Genomic DNA, 20210 nt, shown 5'->3' on the forward strand with positions numbered 1-20210 from the left:
CATCTGCTAACCCCAAACTCCCAATCCATCCCTCCCCCATTCCCTCCCCCTTGGCAACCACAAGTCTGTTCTCTATGTCCTAACAATAACTTTGGTTCACAGCATAGGACTTAAATGGAAAGATTATCTGCTTTGCAAAAACAAAGGTTGTAAGTCATTTTCAAGATATAGCCTTTATTTCTTATTTTACCTAAAAATGGTTAAGTTCATCTTATACACACCATCCTACAAAAGTGTGTATATCTGCTTCTTAACAGATGGTATTTCATTAAAAATGTTGCTATTAACAGAATCTCAGACTGGTGACAACATTCAGTTCAAACTCTTACATCAAGCAGGGACTCCCTCAGTAACATTCCTGACTATTGATACAATTTTGTTTCCCTAAAGGAAAACCGAGAACCTTAGGAAGCACTGGGGGAACAGAGACTGGTGTGTGTAATGTCCATCGCACAAGTGCACAGAAATGGTTTTTGATGGTTATAACGATGGGAGGTTATTCAGTACAAACTGCCTCCACCTTGAAGCAAATATCTATAATGAAGTCAGCCAACCTCCTTAAATAAAATCACAGCCTTAACCTCTAGAGCAGGCAGGAGGGAGAATTCAAGGTGGGGTTCAAGACTAAACCATGATTTGGGGCTAAAGGTCTAGTAATCACCTCCCACCTTTCTTAACCCTCATTAACAACCAATCTTAGAGGAGTTTGGTTTTATTTAAGGGAGAGAGGAGATTCCCCTCCACCACAAAGACACTGCATCGCTTTGAGAAAGAAATGCCACAGCTTCTCTTGTGGACCATTTCTTCCAATGTTTAACAACCTCAACTCAAGGAAGGGATGTTTTCCTTACATCTATCTGCATGTCAGACTCCAATCGGACCCCATTTCCTCTTACTTTGTCTTCCAAGAAGACTTCAGGAACTGTCTTCAGTGTAAATAATTCTTTTTACATTTGTAGATCATGACTGCATCTCCAGATTAAATGTTTCAGTAATTCTTTTGAACACCTTCATAGATGTTTTGTGTTAAAGCTTTCAAACATTACAATTCTCCACCTGTCTTTGATGCTTTTTGAAACCAAGAAGGATATAAATAACTATATAAAACAGTAGCATTTAAGAAATGATTCCTAACTTTTCACAAACTGTGAAGTCATGGGCTCCAAACTAGAATCTAAGGTCTTGTTAGGCTGTGCTGTGACAGGCATCTGCCTATAAACTCAATGGAGCATCATTATGCGGCAATGAGTGATGCTGTGATTTTATGACTTCACCTAGATTTAAGTAAATAATTGCGACCACTGTTACAAAAGTCAAGACCCAACAGCAACCTTTGACTTATTAATTAAATGCAACAATGATAAAATGAATTTGAAAGAAAATTTTAAGATATGGGGTTAGAAATAGAAAATAGATTGGGTACTAGTTCTATGAATTCTTTCCCCACATTCTTATGAAAGTAAAGAGTTGACTTACCAAACAGGCTAGTAAAACTACAACCGTGAAAAATGCTTTCTGTTGTTCTAGTAGCACTTTGAAAGCCATCGCTCTCATTAAATGTATTTCTGGTTGAAGAGCTCTAAAAGATAAGAAGATACAGTTAACATTAATAACATGAGTGACTGCATTCTGTATTTTTAATGCAATGTTACCATTTATTATATACACTAGAAAAACATAATATTATTTAGTATGTTAGTAAAACATAACACTATTTATGTTTTAAAAGGAATCACCTTTTAAAAGGATACCATAGACAAATACTATGTAATTCTTTACAAATTTAGGTTATGAGAATTGAAGCTTTGTCTACCTACAAAGTATATACAAAACTCCTGCTGGCTCTGAGTTCCCAGGCTACACATGCCTTTATTTTCATTCTATCCAAGTCTCTACAGTGTCCAGTCGACTTCACCCAGCAGAGAATTACATTCAAACTGTGACTTATAGAAACCTTCCATTTATACGGGTTTAGTCATACAGGATGATAACAAAGATAAAATAACAATTAACACATGTTAAGCACGCCATGCCAGGTACTATTTTTAGCAGTACTCATTTCATCTTCACAACTACTCTAGAAGGTGGATACTGTCATTATCCCCGTTTTAGAGATGGGGAGACTGAGGCTCAGAGAGGCCTGAGTCACTTGCTCAAGGTCACATCGCCAGTGAGAGGCAGAGCTGGATGCAAATCCAGGTGGGTGGCTCCAATGTCCCCGTGTCACATACACCTGAAAACAACCTGCTCCGTTTAATAAAAACTGTGTGCTTGGGTATCGGGCCTTCAGCTCCACTAAGAAGCAGAAATAGCTAACATCTGGCATTTGTGAGCTCTTTCCCAAACCACTGCAGTGCAAATCATCTATAGCAGAAAAATGAGCATTTATTTAAAACCATCTAAAAATCATTTACAAGTGATGAATTGGAGGCACTATCTTGACATTTCAAGAAAAGGTAAACTAAGCCTCTTTATCTTTACCAGGAATGATCGAAAATGTAGAAACGAATCTGTCTTGTTTTGTTTTACAGATTCACTCAATGTCAAGAAAAGAGATTTATTTGAAAATTTTTAAAAAGTGAAGACTCACCTGGTCGCTCCATCGATCAGGCAGAGAAAAAATGGTTCAGTTTCTCTTTAACAGAAACCCAGAGCAGAGAACCTAACTAACTGGAAAGAAACCAGAGCAGAGAACCAGAAGCAAAGAGCTCAAGAAAAACAGCAACAATAACAACAAAGGAAGCGGGCCGAGCAGGCTGCTGTCCTAACCGTGGACCAAGCAGCCAGCCAGGGGCGCACCCCATCCCCGCCTGGAGACCAACCCAGGTGGTCATCCCAGCTGCCCCAGCAGGTCCAACCACCAGGGCAATGAAAAATCATTTATAAGCTTGGTTGAATGAAAGACCCATTTTGAGTGAATTCAAACGGCTTTTGTTTTTTGCTTTTCCAGCTTCTTGGTCATAGCTTTTTTTCCCCTTGCATATCTCAAAATCATCCAGCAATTACCCAACCATGCTACCTGTTGCTGTGTAGACACAGGATTGGGGTCAGAAGATAAAATCACATTCCCTGAAAGGTATGCTTTAGGCTATCTCTTTCCCAGCAGGGTCTTCAATTTTTTTTAATGTGTTAATTTTTTAAAAGTAAAAAACATAAAATCTACATGGAAGTAAACTAATATGGAAAAGAGGGTATAAATACCAAAGCATTTACATAAAACATGAGAAATAAAGAGATTGATAGAGTCTGTCCATAATCGGTCGGTAATCGAGCATCCAGTTTACACAGAAAACTCTCCTGGGATACGGTGCTGATTACTGTGTAAAGCACATAAACACTGCAGCATCTTCTTGTAAAGGCACATCAAGCTAGAAGTCATGGCACTATGATTCTGACTTTGTAAGATACACCCATTTTGTGTACAAAAATAAATATGCCAACATATTATCAATGGTTGAGGTTTATACTGTGGCGATCCAGGTGAATTTTTTACCCTCTTTACCCTAAAAAAATCTTTGTAGTGTAAATATTTCATTCATAATGAAAAAAAATATATGTATAGTGCTCTTGGGGCAAAAAAGGTAAGTAACATGATCCTTTTTGAAAGTTTATAACCTAAAAAAGAGGATGAGATAAAAACCACATATACACTACCAAAAAAAAGGAGAAAATTTGAACGAAGTGTACTATGATTTTTGCATCACAAAGATTTGGTTTTTTTTAGATGATAGGGTAGAAAAAAATTAATGGAACTAGATCCAATGTGCTGATTTGTCTTATCTTCCCAACACACGTGCTAAATTGAGTAGTTTGAATGGGAAATACAAAAGGAGCATTGCTACACCTAAATTTCCAGGGGTACAGGTGGGTTTGTCCCTGCAAATTATCTTCTGAACTCCTCGGCCTGGCACCTATGCCCTGTATAATCTCACCCGCCAGCCTGTCGGTCTCATCACGGGTCACTGCTCTCACTGCCCGCCCAGCTCAGCCATGCCCTGATACCCACAGTTCTTCTGGACACCCGTGATCCTGCCCTCTTGGTCTGGACAGCCTTTTGCTTTTTGGGTCCCTCTGAGAACCAGCTCAACTATCACTCTGCTGAACGCGGCCCACAGCCAAGCAGAGTGAAGTGAGGTCCTCCCTGGGGTTCCACAGCCCTTTCCACGTCCATGGACAAGACCCATCACACCGCAGGTCAGTTTCACTCCCAGACTGAATGTTCCTTTAAAGCATTCAATCCTAGGACCACACCTAGAATTCTCTGTGTTCCCAGCGTCGAGCACAAAGGTGCTCAGCGAATGTTTCCTGAATTAACTAAGTGAATGAAGAAGCACAAAACAATGAAAAATACATTGTGGAAAACACCTGAGATTTGTTTGCACGTAACAGATCTAATTCTTCTGGGGTGAACAGGATAAACATTCTGTTTCAGATTTATATAAAATCTTATTGCCTTCTCAAGGCATTCAGTGCCTTAGATTAGGACACAGGATTAAATGATATAGTGACGTATTTTGAAAAATCCTAATTGGCTTTAAAAGCGCAAGCAGTTCTTCACAGAAGATTTCTTACACTGGGAGCTGGGGATTGAACTGTGCCACTGAAATACGCCACTTCTGTTTTCTGTGGCTTCTTGTTTAACCTGGCTTTTTATACCAAGAGGCTGAGATGTAATTTAGACTTGGGTGGGTGATCCTGAGAGCCATCAGGGTGATATAAAGGCCAAGTTCAAAGAGTCTTCTGCAGGTAAACCCACCATAACTGAAAACAGCCTGGGCGTTATTGAGAATGGTCACGCGAAAAGGGCAACCGGAATACCTGGGTTTTCAGTCCCATTTCTTAGCAAAGTCACTCTGAGACCACACATCTATAGAGACAGAAACAGACCCCTTTTCATGGGGTGTGCGGAAGGTCCGCTGAGATAATGCAGGTAAGATGCGTAGCCCGGGGCCTGGGACAGAGTAAAAGCTCATGTTTGCTAATGTTGCCGTGGTTCCTGCTGTTCTTGGGAGCATCGCTTACCAGCTGCGGACCTGACCCAAGTCTGTCTCCTTCTCTCTGAACTGGGCGTCGTGACAGTACCGCCTCCTGACGGCCGTGAGGAATAGTGAGCTTAACAGCTGGAAGATGTCACTGTTCCTGGCCCAGAATAAGCGCTCAATACTCATTAGCGATGGTGGCCGCCACTGTTAGTGATATCATCCTTGAGGAGCAAATGGTCCAGTGTGTGTGACAGCCCCTGAAGGCCGCAACCTTCTGGACAAATGTGGGACATGATGCAGACAGTCGCAATCGAGGGGCAGGTAGCGTTTCAGACCTCTGGACTGAGGCTGCAGAAAGCGTTCGAAGACTGAGAACAGGGTCAGTGTGAACTTAGTGTTCACGGTATCAAGTACTGTGTCGGTGCTTTAGAAGAAGTGCAGCTTCTTTCCTTACTACCTACCCTCTAAAGTAGATCTTTATCGCCACACAATGGGGAGAACGCTGAGGGCCGAAGGACACATGTACTAGAAACAGTGGAAACCAAAGCAAATTCACGCTTGGTGACCCCGAGGCAGGGCCCTGGCGCTCTGCCAGCTTGACTAAGGGCTGTACCCACCGCGCTGAGCATCCAAGTCCCTTCCACTTAGCACAGTAGGACTACATCCACCTGGTCAACACGAACAAAGCTATGTAACCACATAACACGCTGAACGAACACCAACTCTGATTAAGCAGTTATTAGGTGCCTGAAAGGAGGTGGTGCCATCTGGGGGAGGATGCCGCAAAGGTGTGCTTTGCAGGGACTCCCAGCTAAGCAGGGCTGCGGAGACTTATCATACCACCTGGCCACAGACTACTTAGAAATAAACAATTTAGCCAGTGCAGTGTTATAAGCGTGACCTTGAATTTCCTGGAAACAAATGAAATACCTTATGAAATGCTTTGGCATTCATAAAAAGAAGGAAAAGTTAATGAAATAACAAGCATTTAAGTAATAATATTTAAAATAAAAATAAGGCCATAAAAAGATATTTACTGAAATTGCTTTTAACTTCTGGGTCTGGCCAAGGTAAAGAAATGCTTTTACAGACAGAATTCCGTGTTCTGTTTATCTGGGGGAGGACCTGTCAGGCACAAGATACACACATTATGAGATTATGTACAATGGGCCCACAAGGGTTTTCACAGTTTGCCTAAATATCAGGAGAAGACCAAGGATGCTGGTTTACAGGAATCTAGGTGTGTGGCATTCCTGCCTCACCATCTGCTCTACAGCAAATGCAAGCAGGTGTCAGGAGAACCAGGTAAGCAAAAAAGAAGAGATAGGAGCCCAAAGCACAGAGCTGGCAAACACTCTGTTAAGCGGCAGAGAAAGTGGCTGCTTATCAAGTTAACCTGCTCATTTGAATGAATGGTAACTAACAGGGAGGCGTCCTAATTGGCCAGCCTCTAGACAGGGTAAATCCAACAGATGCTGAAACGAAGTGCAGCCCCCTTCCCTTCCTCGTCCAGATCCCGAAGACCTGGGCTGGTGCGTCACCAGGCAAAGCTCAGGGTTTCCGGGAGCAGCTGGGGAGGGGCAGCCCCCTGGATCTGAACCGCGGTGGCTGCTTCAACCTGCAGGTCCCTCCACTGCCGCCCCCTCTTTTGCCTTGGGGCTCTCCTATACACTGTGCCTCATCTACCGTGCCTTCCCTGAATCTGTCAAACCGGGATCTCCCTAAATCTGGCACGGTGCTTCCATAGCACCCTGGATATCTCTCTGTCTCACAGGATGATTATCTGGTTCCTTCTCTCTCTTTGTAGCTCTTGTATTGCATCTTGCCAGGATGCATTGTTTCCTTCTGTCAGTACAGCACTTAATTTTAAAAATAAGTTTTCAATATTAAAAATGGAGCATTTTCCTGAAAAATTAGAAAGCCTGGCATCCATGAGTCCCACATTAAGGCAACATGAGCTACAGCTGAGCATCTGTTGTCCCGTCCATAGAAGAACGTAGGCGTCTGGTGCTCCAGTCCCTACTCCTCCCTATTGTCACACGGGGCAACCTTCCTTCATTCACCATCAACCAAGCCATCTGAGTTTACCATCAGTTAGGGTCTGAGGACTTCATGACAAGAACTGCGATTTCCCTCTAGAACTGTAACTCACCCAAAATATGTGCCCAACAGATACTGAATAAATGAAGACATTCATTAGCTAGGGATAATATTGTTACTCTTACGGCTGTTGTAAGGGATAAAATAATATAGGGGAAAAAGCTGTGCAACCACAGCTTGAGCTTGAACTGTAAGTGATGGTGGTAGCAGACAATTCAGGTGAGGACCCCATTTCTGAATATAGGGCTATAATATCGACAAAGATCATCAAGGAGGAAGATCTGGTATGTATCTTTCTAATTTTAACAATTCAGTAACCTTTTTGAGAATAGTCTTTATTTGTGATCTTATAAATAACCAAAATATATGAATCTGAAATAATTCAAATAATCTGGATAATTCGTTTCAGAATAAGTTGCTTAATTTTCTTTCCCCCCCCCATCCCTTCAAAGCCATTTGATTTATTATCCAGCACACAGGGCATGCAACATGTAAACATTTTCATCTAGCAAAACTGTATTAACATTAGGTCATGAAGCTACAACCAACTCATACATTTTTCCAATATGCTAAAATATTTTTAAAGAAATCAACATTAAAGTACACTGGCAGGCTTACAATTTATAAAATCAGCACTGAAATGACGCCAATGCCACACATACAGCCCTTTACATTTAATGGTGGAACAGAATCATAAATGGCTGAGAATAATGTCAGTCCCATATGTGAAGAGAATAAAAAATTAATTAGAAATTTAGGGTACTGCTATTTCCAAACGGGGCAATAACCCCTAGCCTCTAGCTGTTCTTTATCTTCGTCTTCAATTTCACTATATCCTGAAAATTGTTCTTCCTACACGGTAGGGTTGGCAGCCCTTTTTGTAGCCTAGGAAGCTCACGAAGGTATGCGGTAATAAAAATATACATATTGTTGTTGGCTGGGAAATGAGAATGATTTCCCTTTTCAAGTCAAGAAGTATTTTCTACTAAAAACTCTACAAGCTTTAAAATGTGCTGTTGCCAAATACAATATCTTCAATTCCTCCAAAGTTCAAAAACATTAGGGGCCAGTCACCGTCAGGCTCCTATAATTTTTTTCAACAGAACTTAACCTAGGATACGGTTTTTTGAGACTAATTCTTTTCATTTCTCTGAGCTGTAGATGCTATCATTTTTGCTTTAGGAAAATCAGTCATAGTATTCTCAGAATGTTCAATCAACAAGCGGATTGTAACTAATGTACTCTTCCCCCCAATTCACAAATGTTTCTCAATCCTAAAATACAAATAGGACAATTGTAGCATCAAGGTCTGAGGGGACCCCAAACATTGACACAATCTATTCTAGAGAATTGTGCATAATAATGTCTACAACACAGCTGTTTAAATTTTTATTTTAGAAGCCTGGATAGATTCCAAAGTCCTTCTTTGTAACACGTGTAGTGTTCTCCATTATGAGAGGCCTCCATTCTTTTAGAATTTCCTCAGATTAGAGCCATCCAAGCAGACGGAGGGGAAGAGTTGGCTGAATAACATCTAATCTTGAGGTAGACAAGCTCCTTTGTCTTATATAATTGCTGAGGTTGGTTGTTCTCTTTTTAAAAACCCAGGTCTTAAAACGTCAATTTAAAAGGTACCTATTCTGTGATGTGTGGACTAGACGATAACCCAATACTGTTTAAACATCTTACTTTTAAATGTAAACATTTGAGACAGATAAAATACGATGAATGAACTCACTGCTCAGCCAGTAAATCATGAAAGGAAATTGCGTTCCTACTGCTTGACTGTTCTTTTTCTTCAGCCAGAAGGTCATTTTAGAAAGGCTATGAACATTTAAGAATCAGCTGCCATGAGACAAACGCCTTGAACTGTTTAACTGTTCCCGGCTCTCTTATCACATAAGCAGCTGTCTCTTTATTTGGGGTGTACATTTATTCGAGGTGGGTATTCTTATTCAACCTGTTGTCAACAGATAGAGCATGCTGGCCTTTTCCAGATTTTTAAATGCTTGACTTTAAATATTGATTCATCAGATTTAAGAGGACTTGGCTTTCTTCATTAAAGATGTCTTCAGTTTTTTGTGCTGTGTTATATTTTGGGTTTTTTGGGGGGTTTTTTTTGGGTTTTTTTTTAAAATTTTTTTTTAAAATTTTTTTATTTTTTATTTTTTTTTTAATGCTATTCTTGTCTGCTTACATTCTTTTTATGTATGTATGTATGTATGGCTGTGTTGGGTCTTCGTTTCTGTGCGAGGGCCTTCTCCAGTTGCGGCAAGCGGGGGCCACTCTTCATCGCGGTGCGCGGGCCTCTCACTATCGCAGCCTCTCCCGTTGCGGAGCACAGGCTCCAGACGCGCAGGCTCAGCAGTTGTGGCTCACGGGCCGAGTTGCTCCGTGGCATGTGGGATCTTCCCAGACCAGGGCTCGAACCCGCGTCCCCTGCATTGGCAGGCAGACTCCCAACCACTGCGCCACCAGGGAAGCCCGCTGTGTTATATTTTGAATCATTGAACTGGTTGCAGAGGATTGGGTTAAGCTTGGGTTCAGAGATTTAAATAGGTGAAAAAGGAGAAGAATATTCTCCTCATGTTAGCAGAATTCCTCACTTAGGTTTCAAATGTCCCCAACATACCCTGGATTCATATATTAGAGCTACAACTAGTAAATTAAATTAACATATCAAGCACAGCATGTGATTATTACATGTAGGTACAAACACATTATATATAAATTAAATTTGATGACCATCTAAAGTAAAAAAAATTTTTCTTTCTGTTCTTTTAAAAAGCCTCTTAAACATTAAATTTAGCAGTGTTCCTTATTGAAGTCTTCTGGATAGGAAAGGCACTTTACATTGCAATTTCAAGTGCACAAAGTCCTCCTATGTCCTTACCTTTCAAATTCAAAATCCAGCCTGGACTCAGAGCCTAAAAATACCCCCATCAAAGAAACAAATAACTTCTATGAATGTCCCAGAAAATGCTAACACAACATCCTAGAGCTAGCACTTATTTTGGAAAAACATTCCAAAGTTAATAAAGCCATGTGGCCTCAGTAACAAAGTAGATGTCATGAGACACTTCCATGGGTTAAAAAGGAACAAACATAGAGCTCATGATAATGCACTATGTATTCATGTCAAGGCAGTATTTTCAAAATGAAATTGCATTTCTATGTTTTGTATTATTCTCAGAACTTGGTAAATGTTATGCGAAGAAAAACTCTTTTTAAGTACTGACATCTCTGTGAATAACTGTCAAAAACTGTCTTCCAGGGAAGGACTCTATTCTCAGCCCCTCTAGTTACATATGTTTAAATTAGATAATAAGCAGTGCTTTAAATAAACATGTTTTTAAACTACACCTAAGGTGAAGCTGTACAACATAAAACATATGGAGTAAATCCTGAATGAATGCAATATAATCTTCCCTTTTGCATACAAGTATCTGGTCATGAAATAACAACATATTAAAATAAATCCTTCTGTTTACAGAAGTCATGTTTAACAATAACTGTTTCTTGTTTATATAAAGAAATCGTCTTCTAGTAAAGGAAAACTGTCATTGGAGTAAAAACCACCCATTCATAAGTAGTTTGTTAAACTGTTTCAATTAAAGAAATATCGAACAATGCTTATGTTTTTTTTTTGTTTGCAAATTGAGTCCTTTTATTAAAATGCAAAAAAAAAAAAGTGACCTGGATTTCTTACAATGGTAACTGCAGGTTTGACGCATAGTTCGCTACCATCAAAACAGATCGCTGTATTTGGATGCTTCCAAACGTCATCCTCAAGACTGTATGAGCTAAATTTCTGTTCCATGAAATGGCATGAGATCCTTGACCAGGGCTGTGAGAGCGGGCCTTCCCATCACTGTGTCTACGGGCTGCTGGCACATCCTCCGAGTGCCCTCCCTTCCCCTCCGCAGCTCCCGCCGGGCCGGCCGGCCTGCAGACCGCTTCCCGCCAGGACGGGCTGGAGCGCCCCCGTCCAGGCCCCGGGAGAGCCTCGCGCACACACTTAACACACTCAGGCACCTTCGCCTACATGCAGTCTTTCTATTTACAAGATCCCTGCACAGCGGGGCTCAGCGCGGCCACTCCCGTCGCCCACGGGGGCCGGGGGGTGCTCACACCCTCCGCTTCCTCCAGCTGCAGCATCTTGGTGGCCTTGCTGTCAGCCCTCCCGAGAGTCGCCTCCACCGGCCCTGTCCTCCCGCCCCCTACTCTGCACGCGAGCAGCCCAGGCCGGCGCCCCCTCCCTCCACCCGCAGCTGCCTCCTCTCCGCGCGCGTGCCGCGCGGATCTGCCGCGCGGCGCGGCGCCACGGCCCCGGGGGCGGCGGGGAACCTACCTTCCCGGGTGCCTAGAAGCTGCTCCGCAGGTCCCGGCGGCGATCTGACGCTCCGGTACGCGCTGAGCCGGGCTGAGCGCGCGGCACTCGGTGCGGAGCTGGGCCGGGGTCCCCTCCACGCGCGCACACCCGGCACGTCCAGGCGCCGCGGGTCCGCGCTGCCCCGTAGCCCGGCAACGGCCGCCGCCTCCAGGCCCCGCCCACCGGGAGCCCCGCCCACATCGGAACCACCGCCCACCACCCACCCTCTCGGCTCCGGGCCGCGTCCCCGCAGACCCCCGAGTGCCCCAGGCCGCGGTCCAGCCGCTGGTGGCCCCCGGGCTGCGGGAGCTGCTGATTGCATCCCGCAGGCGGACCTGGGCAGGCAGCAGGGGGCCCACCAGGACCACGGAGAGCGGGGCTGTGTCGGGGACCCGCCTGCGGCTAGAGGGCGCCTTCGCGTCCACCTGGACCTGTTTCCAGGCCTTTGTGCCTCTGCGCTGCCGGTGACCTTCTACCCCGCGCCCGCCTCTGCGCCAGGAAAGGCCCGGGAAACGGTGTGACACGTGTGCGCGGTGGGTCCGGATCACCAGGACCCGGCCCACCAGCCGCCTCGTCATTCGCAGATGCTTTTCCCGGCGGGTCCGCCCCATTTCGCTCGCCGGACATTGGCCTCCAGAGGTCGGGGTGCTTCCACCGCCTCGGCGCGGGCACAGCCCGGTCCGGCCCAGGCCCCCGGGGATCGTGGGCCGCGCAGGTCCGGGCTTTGTGCCTCCACACGCGGCTCGAGGACGGTGTCGAAACTTCTCCACTTTGCGCGCTTACGAAGCGAGGCTAACGGTGCCCGCTCTACAGATTTAGTGGAAGGAGTAAAAGAACCATGTACAGAACAACTAGGTTTTCGGCAATACAATGCTGTAGAAATGTAAGCAATTGTCGTTCATCCGTCCAGTGAGAAAGTGGACAAACTTCCCCCCAACCCAAGAGACTGCGCACGCACCGCGTTGGTGCAGGGGCGCCCACCACTTCCTGTGTTGGTTTTGATTTCCCCGGCACACCTGCACGTCTCTTTGAATGGAACCAAATCCCATGTTTCCTTTCTATACCGCAAGGCCCATAGTAGCGGTCAATAAATGTCTGTTGAGAGAGTGAGTAAGTTGTCACAGTTGGTCACCAATCCGCCCGTCTCATGACCCCGCACTGAGAATGCCGAATGCGCTACTAGGTACTTGTACAAAATACATTAAAAATATCCTTCCAAGTGTCAGCCTCAAGGCTGTCATGGCCGGAATAGAAACCGCAATCACGACTTATTTTTAACCATTTACAAATGATACGCACTGTCTTACCTGAACGTCAAGGCGAGTGTGCCTGTCCCCAGCCTACCTGTCAGCTGTGATCTGGGACCACATCACACCCCGAGGTTCCCTAACAAGCTCGCCCTTAGATGGAAGTTACCTGTTTGTCTAACTAGACCTCACCTTCCCAAGGGCACAGCTTATTTTCTTCGTAGCCCAGAGGCCAGCACACAGGGCATCCTCCGGCCGCCGTGGTTAAGCTGACTTACTGCTGCTTCTCTGTGAGGTCTCACACACTCACCCCTTCCTCCTCGTTTTCTCTTCATCCCACCACCCGGTCCACGGCCTGTGCCATACAGGCCCTCCGCACCTCTCCCATGAATGCCCCGCCCTCAAACCTCCCTCCAGGCTGCTCTGCTCCACCCATCCTGCTTCCCCCTGCCTTTCATCGTGGTCCCTGTCCAATGAAAAGATTTACAAAGATTCCTCACTGTGAAGAATGGCTTCTGGTCAGGGATTTCCATGTTTGGGCTCCACCCACATCTTCAGCTCTGTCTTTCCTGCCTCTAGACGGGACACTTTAAGTTCTGGCCAAACTGGTCTGCGGGCCTTGCCTCCGGTGTGCCCTGAACGTGCCCTTCCTTTGCTCCCCAAGCTTCCTCTTGATACTCCCTCCCCTGAGTTGGTAAGGAACCAGCTCAGAAGCCACAGCTCTCAGGAGTCACGGCGAGGTCTGAGGCCTTTTTGCCACAATGGCAGCACCCGCCTGTCCTGACTTCCTGTGACTTAGTTTTCTTCCTCAAGGACTTAAAAGGAGTCCTGCTTTCGAGAAGCAGCATATTTTGCTCAAACTTGCATCTGTGATAGTATCAAACATTCACACGAATGTTCAATAAGTGTTTTCTGAGAGGAATTTAATCTGCCAGCCCAGGAACTACTTTGTTTTTTCTCTGGCCTCCCTTCCTTCTTAGAGACAGTGGCACATTTAGTTCACTCATTCTTGCATCATGTCATCTGTATGTGACTGCTCTTCCCCGTGAGCCCGCTGCTAGCTCTCTGCGGACAGATCCTATTAACGTACACAGCCTTTGGCATCGCATATTCTGGCCTTGGAGGCCAATTGGCCATTGGCTAGTTGCATGCCCTTGGAAAAGTTACTTGACCTTCCCAATTTTCTATATCTTCTACTGTTGAAATAAGTTGTTTCATTGGTCGTTGTTAAATAAGATACGGTATTTAAAGAGCTTGGCCCAATGCCTGGCACATAGTAAGTGCTCATTAAATGGCAGCCATTGTTGGCAGGGCTGTACCTTTTGTCAGGCACACAATGCCAAGCATCAAAAATCGATGATAACTGAAATGGTATTTGACAGTGGAGAGCCATTGAACCTCTGCACTGTAGCCGTTAAGTGCCTCTTACTCTTTAAAGAAGAGGCCGCTTAAGTTAACAAATGCTCCCCACTTACCTCACTTTGAGCGTAAGTGACCTGGGGACAGTGTCTGAAGGAAGGAGGACCCAGTGGTGGCACAAAAAGAATCATACGACTCCTAGGCTCTTTCGCAATGAAACCAATGCTTAGAATTAGGGCTGCAAGCATTCTCTCCCTTTAGAGCACTGACTATCATTAATGAATTGAAATTTTAGTGAAAAGGCTAAATTCTTTTTTTTTTTTTTTTTTTGGCCACTGTGGCTTGAGGGATCTCAGTTCCCCGACCAGGGATTGAGCCCAGGCCCATGGCAGTGACAGCCCGAAGTCTTAACCACAGGACCACCAGCGAATTCCCTGAAAAAGCCAAATTCTTATGAAGATCTCGGCAGAGGTGTTGTTTTTAAGACTATGTTACGGGTTGGTTTTCTGAAGCTAGTTTTAGCAATATCTAAGCTGATACGCAGTGTATTTGTTTAGAATATATTCCTAAAAAAGTTGAACCAATGAAGTAACAAACTTCTTGAGAAAATAATTTCAGTGATAAGCTAGCTCACTGGAAGCAAAGTTAATGGAAAATTGTTTGACTTTCTAGTAATTTCCATGTAGAGCACTATTTCATGGGAAAAAGGAATAGAATGCAAGCTACATGAGAATCCTGAATTCTGTCCCTTTGTTCACAGTGCCTGGCACATGGTAGGTACTCATTAAAAATTTGTTGAATGAATGAATAAATGGGGGCCACAATCTCAAAGAGTTGTAAAGTTTGCCAAATATAGTTAAGAAAATAAGGGGGAAAATAACCAAGACCCAGCTATTTAAGTAATTCCCAGCAGCCACTGCTGCCAATCAAACTATCAGCGTAGGGCTGGGGCCTGATGGAGAGCAACTTGCCCAAGGTCACACACCGAGTTACTAACAAAGCAGGATCCAAAATCCAGGCCTCCTGAACCCTAATATAATCATCACCGTACCACGAATGCTTAAATTAATACACATGGAAAGTCCAAGGAGGGTATTTATTTAGTTGATACAATGTCAAACTCATGACATTTATAGAGCAAAGGTGCTATAAGTTGCAGCACTTGCACTGACCCTGGTGAGTTTATGACACTGCGTTGGCCAGACTCTTCTCATGTGTTTATTGAGAGGAGAAACGAGCCATTGACTCTCCTCCTCTGCTTCCCGATAAATACAGGGGACTCCCCGCACGTGCAGAATTAAGGAACAGGCTCGCAGGGCAGCAGCCAGTGAGGCTAGGCCATAGGGCTGTCTAAGTACTGGGGACCATTAACAGGATGGGGAAAGCTGTACTTCCCGGAACTCTTCTCACAAAGGGAGTGGGTTGTGTTGGAAGAAATGGTTTCATAAAGTCACTCAACACCCCCATCTCACCTCCCTCCACCTTCTCACCACAGATCTGAGTTAAGTCACAATGGATGATGCTGAAGTACTTCTCAATGGAAGGATGTGAGACTTGGTCACTTCAGAGTGGTGATTTCAGCAAGTGGGTGGATCTGCGGGGCAGTTTGGAGCAAAGCTGAATGGCTTGTGACAGTTGAGGAGAAATTAAGCACGGCCACCAGGGAGCCTCCTCCTGCCCCCCTTTCATAGCCCATTCCTCTAAATGGTGCTGACATTTTAAAGAATCACTCTTTAAAGGCACACCAGTTTCTGAACGTTTCCAGGGTGCCTTGGACCAGCCCTGCCATCACAGGGAGTCTGACCAGCCAGACCAATGGTGGATGCTTGAGTGTGGTCCAGTCCTGAAGCAGAGGAAGAATGAATTACGTCCTGAGGTCCTTTATAGTTGAAGACTCTAGGCCAACTGATGGAAACCCCTATCAAAAAATTCTAATAGCGCTCATAAAATATACCAAAAGAAGGAAAGAAAAACAGAGCACGTTTTTGCCCCCAAATTTTGGCTGTAATGTTTGCTAACAGTTAAGTTCAGCTGTATGTAATTCTTATAATAGAAGGAATTAACTGCCCAGCCCTAGAACAAAAGAACCCGAATTGAAATCAGATAGACTCTAGTGGTGCCACTTAATCAGCCCTGTGACCTTGCACTTGTTATTTAATCCCTCTGAGCCTCACTTTTCTCATCTGTATAATTGGAATGACAAACTTAATTGCTGGAAATTTAAATGAGATGGTGTCCTGAAAAATATTGTCAGAGTGCCTAGCACACAAGTACTCAATAAATATTATTGAATTAATAACTAGTACATTAATAAATATTAGTGAATGTTACTAAGTAATAATCTGTAAAGCTTTATATGAAACCTTTATGAGGGTGATAAGACATGAAAGATATTTGGCCTTGAGAGCAGTGTATATGTGTAAAATTTATAGTCAATAAATAAATTTATTCACAAGAAATATATTCATTTTTTTTCAAGAAAAAACCCAGAAGGAGCTAGTGAAAACATGTTCAAGGATTCTTAACATAATCAAATATAATAGGGAATATATATCATGTACCAGCCCATACTGAATATATAAACTGAAATCTCACAAAATCCCACTGGGAATCTCCCTGGAGGAATAACAACCTTTAATTAACTATTAAACTTTTCATGCACACCACTGACATCTTCTAAGAAAGTATCAAATCCTTGGAAACACAAAAAGATGTGCACATAATGTCAAAAGATGTGCATAATATATATATGTGCACACACGTATATATACATACATACACACACAGACACACAAACATATATAATTCTACATTGCATTGATATATTAAATTTTTGTGAAAATTATTTTAAATATCATGGTAAACTATGTGTAGCAGTAATTGTGTTCAGACTGCTTAGAAATACGGAAGCAAAAGCAAGTGTTGGGAAGTCAGTGGACTAATCCAGTTGACGGACACATCTATCATAGAAACAAAAACTGCATAGCAGAAGGAAGTGGTTATCTTGATCTTTCAAACTAACCCTGTTCTCCAGTCAGCAGTGCATTTGTTTTAGCAGGTGTTGGAAAATATCCATGGTGAACTGGGAAGGACACAGGACCAGGACTTGGAAAACAGACCATGTAACTTAGTTAAAAAAGTCAAGTGACTTTTCTGCAATCTCAGTTTCCTCATCTGTAAGATGGCTATAAAAATTCCACCCTGCCTATTTCAGGAGGATGACCTGATCCACTCCCTCATTTCCCATATGAGAACACTGGGGAGTGAAGCAAATCCCTTAAGGTCACATAGCTAATCAGTGACAGAATCAGGACTAGAAATAAGTCTTTTGAAGTCTTGGACTTTCTGCAGTAACAAAGCTGCCATTGAAGCAACAGATAGGAAAGTGCTTAAAAAATGTAATATAAGGGTTTCGTTCAGTGGAACTCTAATGGAGTATCCCCTCTTAAATCACAGTCAAGATCATCAGGCGGCAATTAATTCAGAGACAGCTTTTGAGACTGTACCTGCACATTCAGCAATAGGCATCCTTCTTTTAAAATCAAATACAATCTATTTCTCAACCAAGACACAAGAAGTAAACAATTAACTGAATTAATTCAGACACTGAAGTGAATTTTCAATGACTTGACTTGCCCAAGCTAGTTTTCTACAAAACCTAAATTAATCAGATAATTGCTAATTCTCCCTTTTGTTTTGTGTTGAAGGAAGTCTGTTTGCTAGAATGAACCTAGTAGCAGAATAAATAGTCATTAAAAAAATGTTTTAAGTCCCAAACATGAACTAAATGACCGAGTTCTTAAGCACACTATTTCTTTGGGCATCTTCTCCAGTCATTATTTTAAAAGTTTAATTTTCTTTATCCTAATGTGAACATTAGTACTGCTTTTGTGATTTAAAGAGGACTTTTTCAGCAAACAAATGAAAAAAATCAACCTAAGCTGATAATTCAGGATTTTGTGAACATGCTTTGTCACATTGTCAGTAAAACAAAAATTTAAATGCCTCTCTTGGCATGACTAAAAACAACAGTTAAATCTTTCAAATTCTTACTGACACATCTTAAAAATATAGTTTGGTATGGTTTTAAATAATCTCCACTTAACAGCTATCAGTTTTAAAATTAAGCAAACAATGCTAATTATCCTCCTTAGAATATCAGGAGGAAAGTTTAGAAAGTAATTTAATTAATTGGCTCTGAAAAATTAATTACACGTGAAATGAGACTCATTAGGCCCTTCCTGTCTCATCAGAATTTCAGACTAAAGAATAACCCATCTCTCTCATCACTTACTTTCTCTGTAGTTCGGCTAGCATTAAAATAGACTATTGTGATGATAAATATTTTACCCCCCCCAAATTAAGACCAGAATATTAAAATGAACTAATGCGAACATGGCGCTCTTACATTTCCACTGGATTTTCTTGCATCTCGATGTAAAGACTTTACTCTGTGTGTGTGTGCACGCGCGCAAGCATGTGATCACTGAATTGACAAAACAAGTTAATTTTCAAATTCAGCACAGCAATATATTTTGGTTTTGCCATGTTGAGCGTAAACTAAAGTAAAAATGTGGCTAAAAACTGTATGTAACATCATAACTGTTGATTACTCAGTTTTCATAAAGAGTTGGCAAATTTTAACTCACAACAGCTGTCACTACATTTAAAGTACATTTTAATTTAGGAATATTAACTTTGTGAATGTTTCTGTACATGAGGCTTGTGCTATTGCCAAAGGTTCCAGAGAACCACTAGAGGATTTTTTTTTTAAAACCAAACTTTGCACAACTTAAACCTCCCTGTTTGAAAATTCTTCAGTTTTACCCAGAACAGGCTTTAATCATACTTGAATGCCTCTCCAGTGATTCCTTTGAGGATACACACTGCATAAGGAAATATATTTGATAGGTTGGAGTCTTGGAGGTGAGAGAATAAATAAAGAAACAGTATTGCCAGAGATGCACTGTACTCTTTTCTATGAGAAAACAAGGAAAACACTGGCATCCAGTAGAGTTCCTCCACCCGTTTACTAAGTAAAGCAACCTGTAAATACTTAGAGCGATTACAGCCTACAGACCTCGGGCTCTGCAGCGGCGGGTGATTGCTAAAGTTAGCTCTCTCCCTTTCTGTCCTGTTGGAACAACTCATTTCCAAGTAAAATGTGCGCGACAGATTGCAAACCCTTTGTACAAACTACTGAAACGGCACCGAGTATCGTGTTTCCTCTCATCCATACACATAGTATTCAAGCACAGAAATGCTCGCGCTCTCTGGACCAGAACCATCTTTTCTGAGAACACGCAGGAAAAGCGAACTGAAAGCCACAACGAAACATGAACGCTGCGCCTTCAGCGTGCTGAACTCTTTGCAGTACTCACCCTTTTCGGCAGCTGAGTTTCTCCTTGGCAGCGCTTCTGTGCCAAAAGCTCTACCTTCCCCAAAATGTATGTCAGCGCAAGCCCAGACGAATCTTCCAATCCAGGAGAAGAAAAAGAGCCCTGCAGATCAAAGGCAGACGAGCAGCGAGATGAAATGCCCGTAATCTGATCGGTGATCAGTCGCAGCACATCAAAGGCAGGCCAAGTTTGCGTGTGTGCGCGCAGGGCTCCTGGAACGCTCCTTTCAGCAGGTAGTCGCCCTCCCGCCTCCCCGTCCTCGGATTCTTTTGTTTGACCCGGATCACGTTGCTTTCCTCCTTTTTTCTTGCACCCAGTTGGCCCGGCGGTGCCCCCAGCCCGGGCTGAGTGGCGGGACCGCAGCGCTCGGGTCCCCACGCTGCGCCCTGATTGCGCGCTGGAAGCTGTGCCTGGTGCCAGCGGGCCGCGCTGGATCCCTTTCATCTCGCCGAGCCGCGGATCCCATGACATCACCGCGCCGGGCCTGGCAGGAAGGCTGCACCGCCCGCGGGGAGCGCGCCCCGCCCCGGGAAGCAGGGCGGCCCGGCCTCTAATCGCGCTGCACGCCTGCGACTCACGCAGCGCAGCTCTGTCATCTGCTGCCCAGCTGGAAGGCCTGGCGGTACTGCGAGGTGATTCCAGCGGGAAAAGCCCCCTGATCCACCCTGGCTCCAGAGGACAGCATGTAATAATTGCCTCTTCCTTAGAGAAATCACAGTTCTTCCCAAAGACCGGGGGTCCAGTATCCAGA

General features: G+C 43.7%; 1 protein-coding gene across 2 annotated transcripts in view; it reads right to left on the bottom strand.

The window, feature by feature from the left end:
• The window catches only part of TNFRSF19 (TNF receptor superfamily member 19), a 91588-nt gene extending 71720 nt beyond the window's left edge, over positions 1–19868 (bottom strand). Inside the window, exons 1-2 of one of the 2 annotated variants that reach the window (XM_061170632.1) lie at positions 19442–19868; positions 1477–1579 (exon numbers count right to left, since the gene is read on the bottom strand). In XM_061170632.1, coding sequence (XP_061026615.1) covers positions 1477–1554 — 78 coding nt within the window. In that variant the 5' untranslated portion in view covers positions 1555–1579; positions 19442–19868. Of the gene's footprint in view, positions 1–1476; positions 1580–11433; positions 11586–19441 lie in introns of those variants that run through there. The other variant, XM_061170631.1, reaches the window with a different exon arrangement.
• Positions 19869–20210: the final 342 nt, after the last annotated feature.

The sequence above is a fragment of the Eubalaena glacialis genome, chromosome 16, assembly GCF_028564815.1.
Source record: "Eubalaena glacialis isolate mEubGla1 chromosome 16, mEubGla1.1.hap2.+ XY, whole genome shotgun sequence".
Taxonomy (NCBI): Eukaryota; Metazoa; Chordata; class Mammalia; order Artiodactyla; family Balaenidae; genus Eubalaena; species Eubalaena glacialis.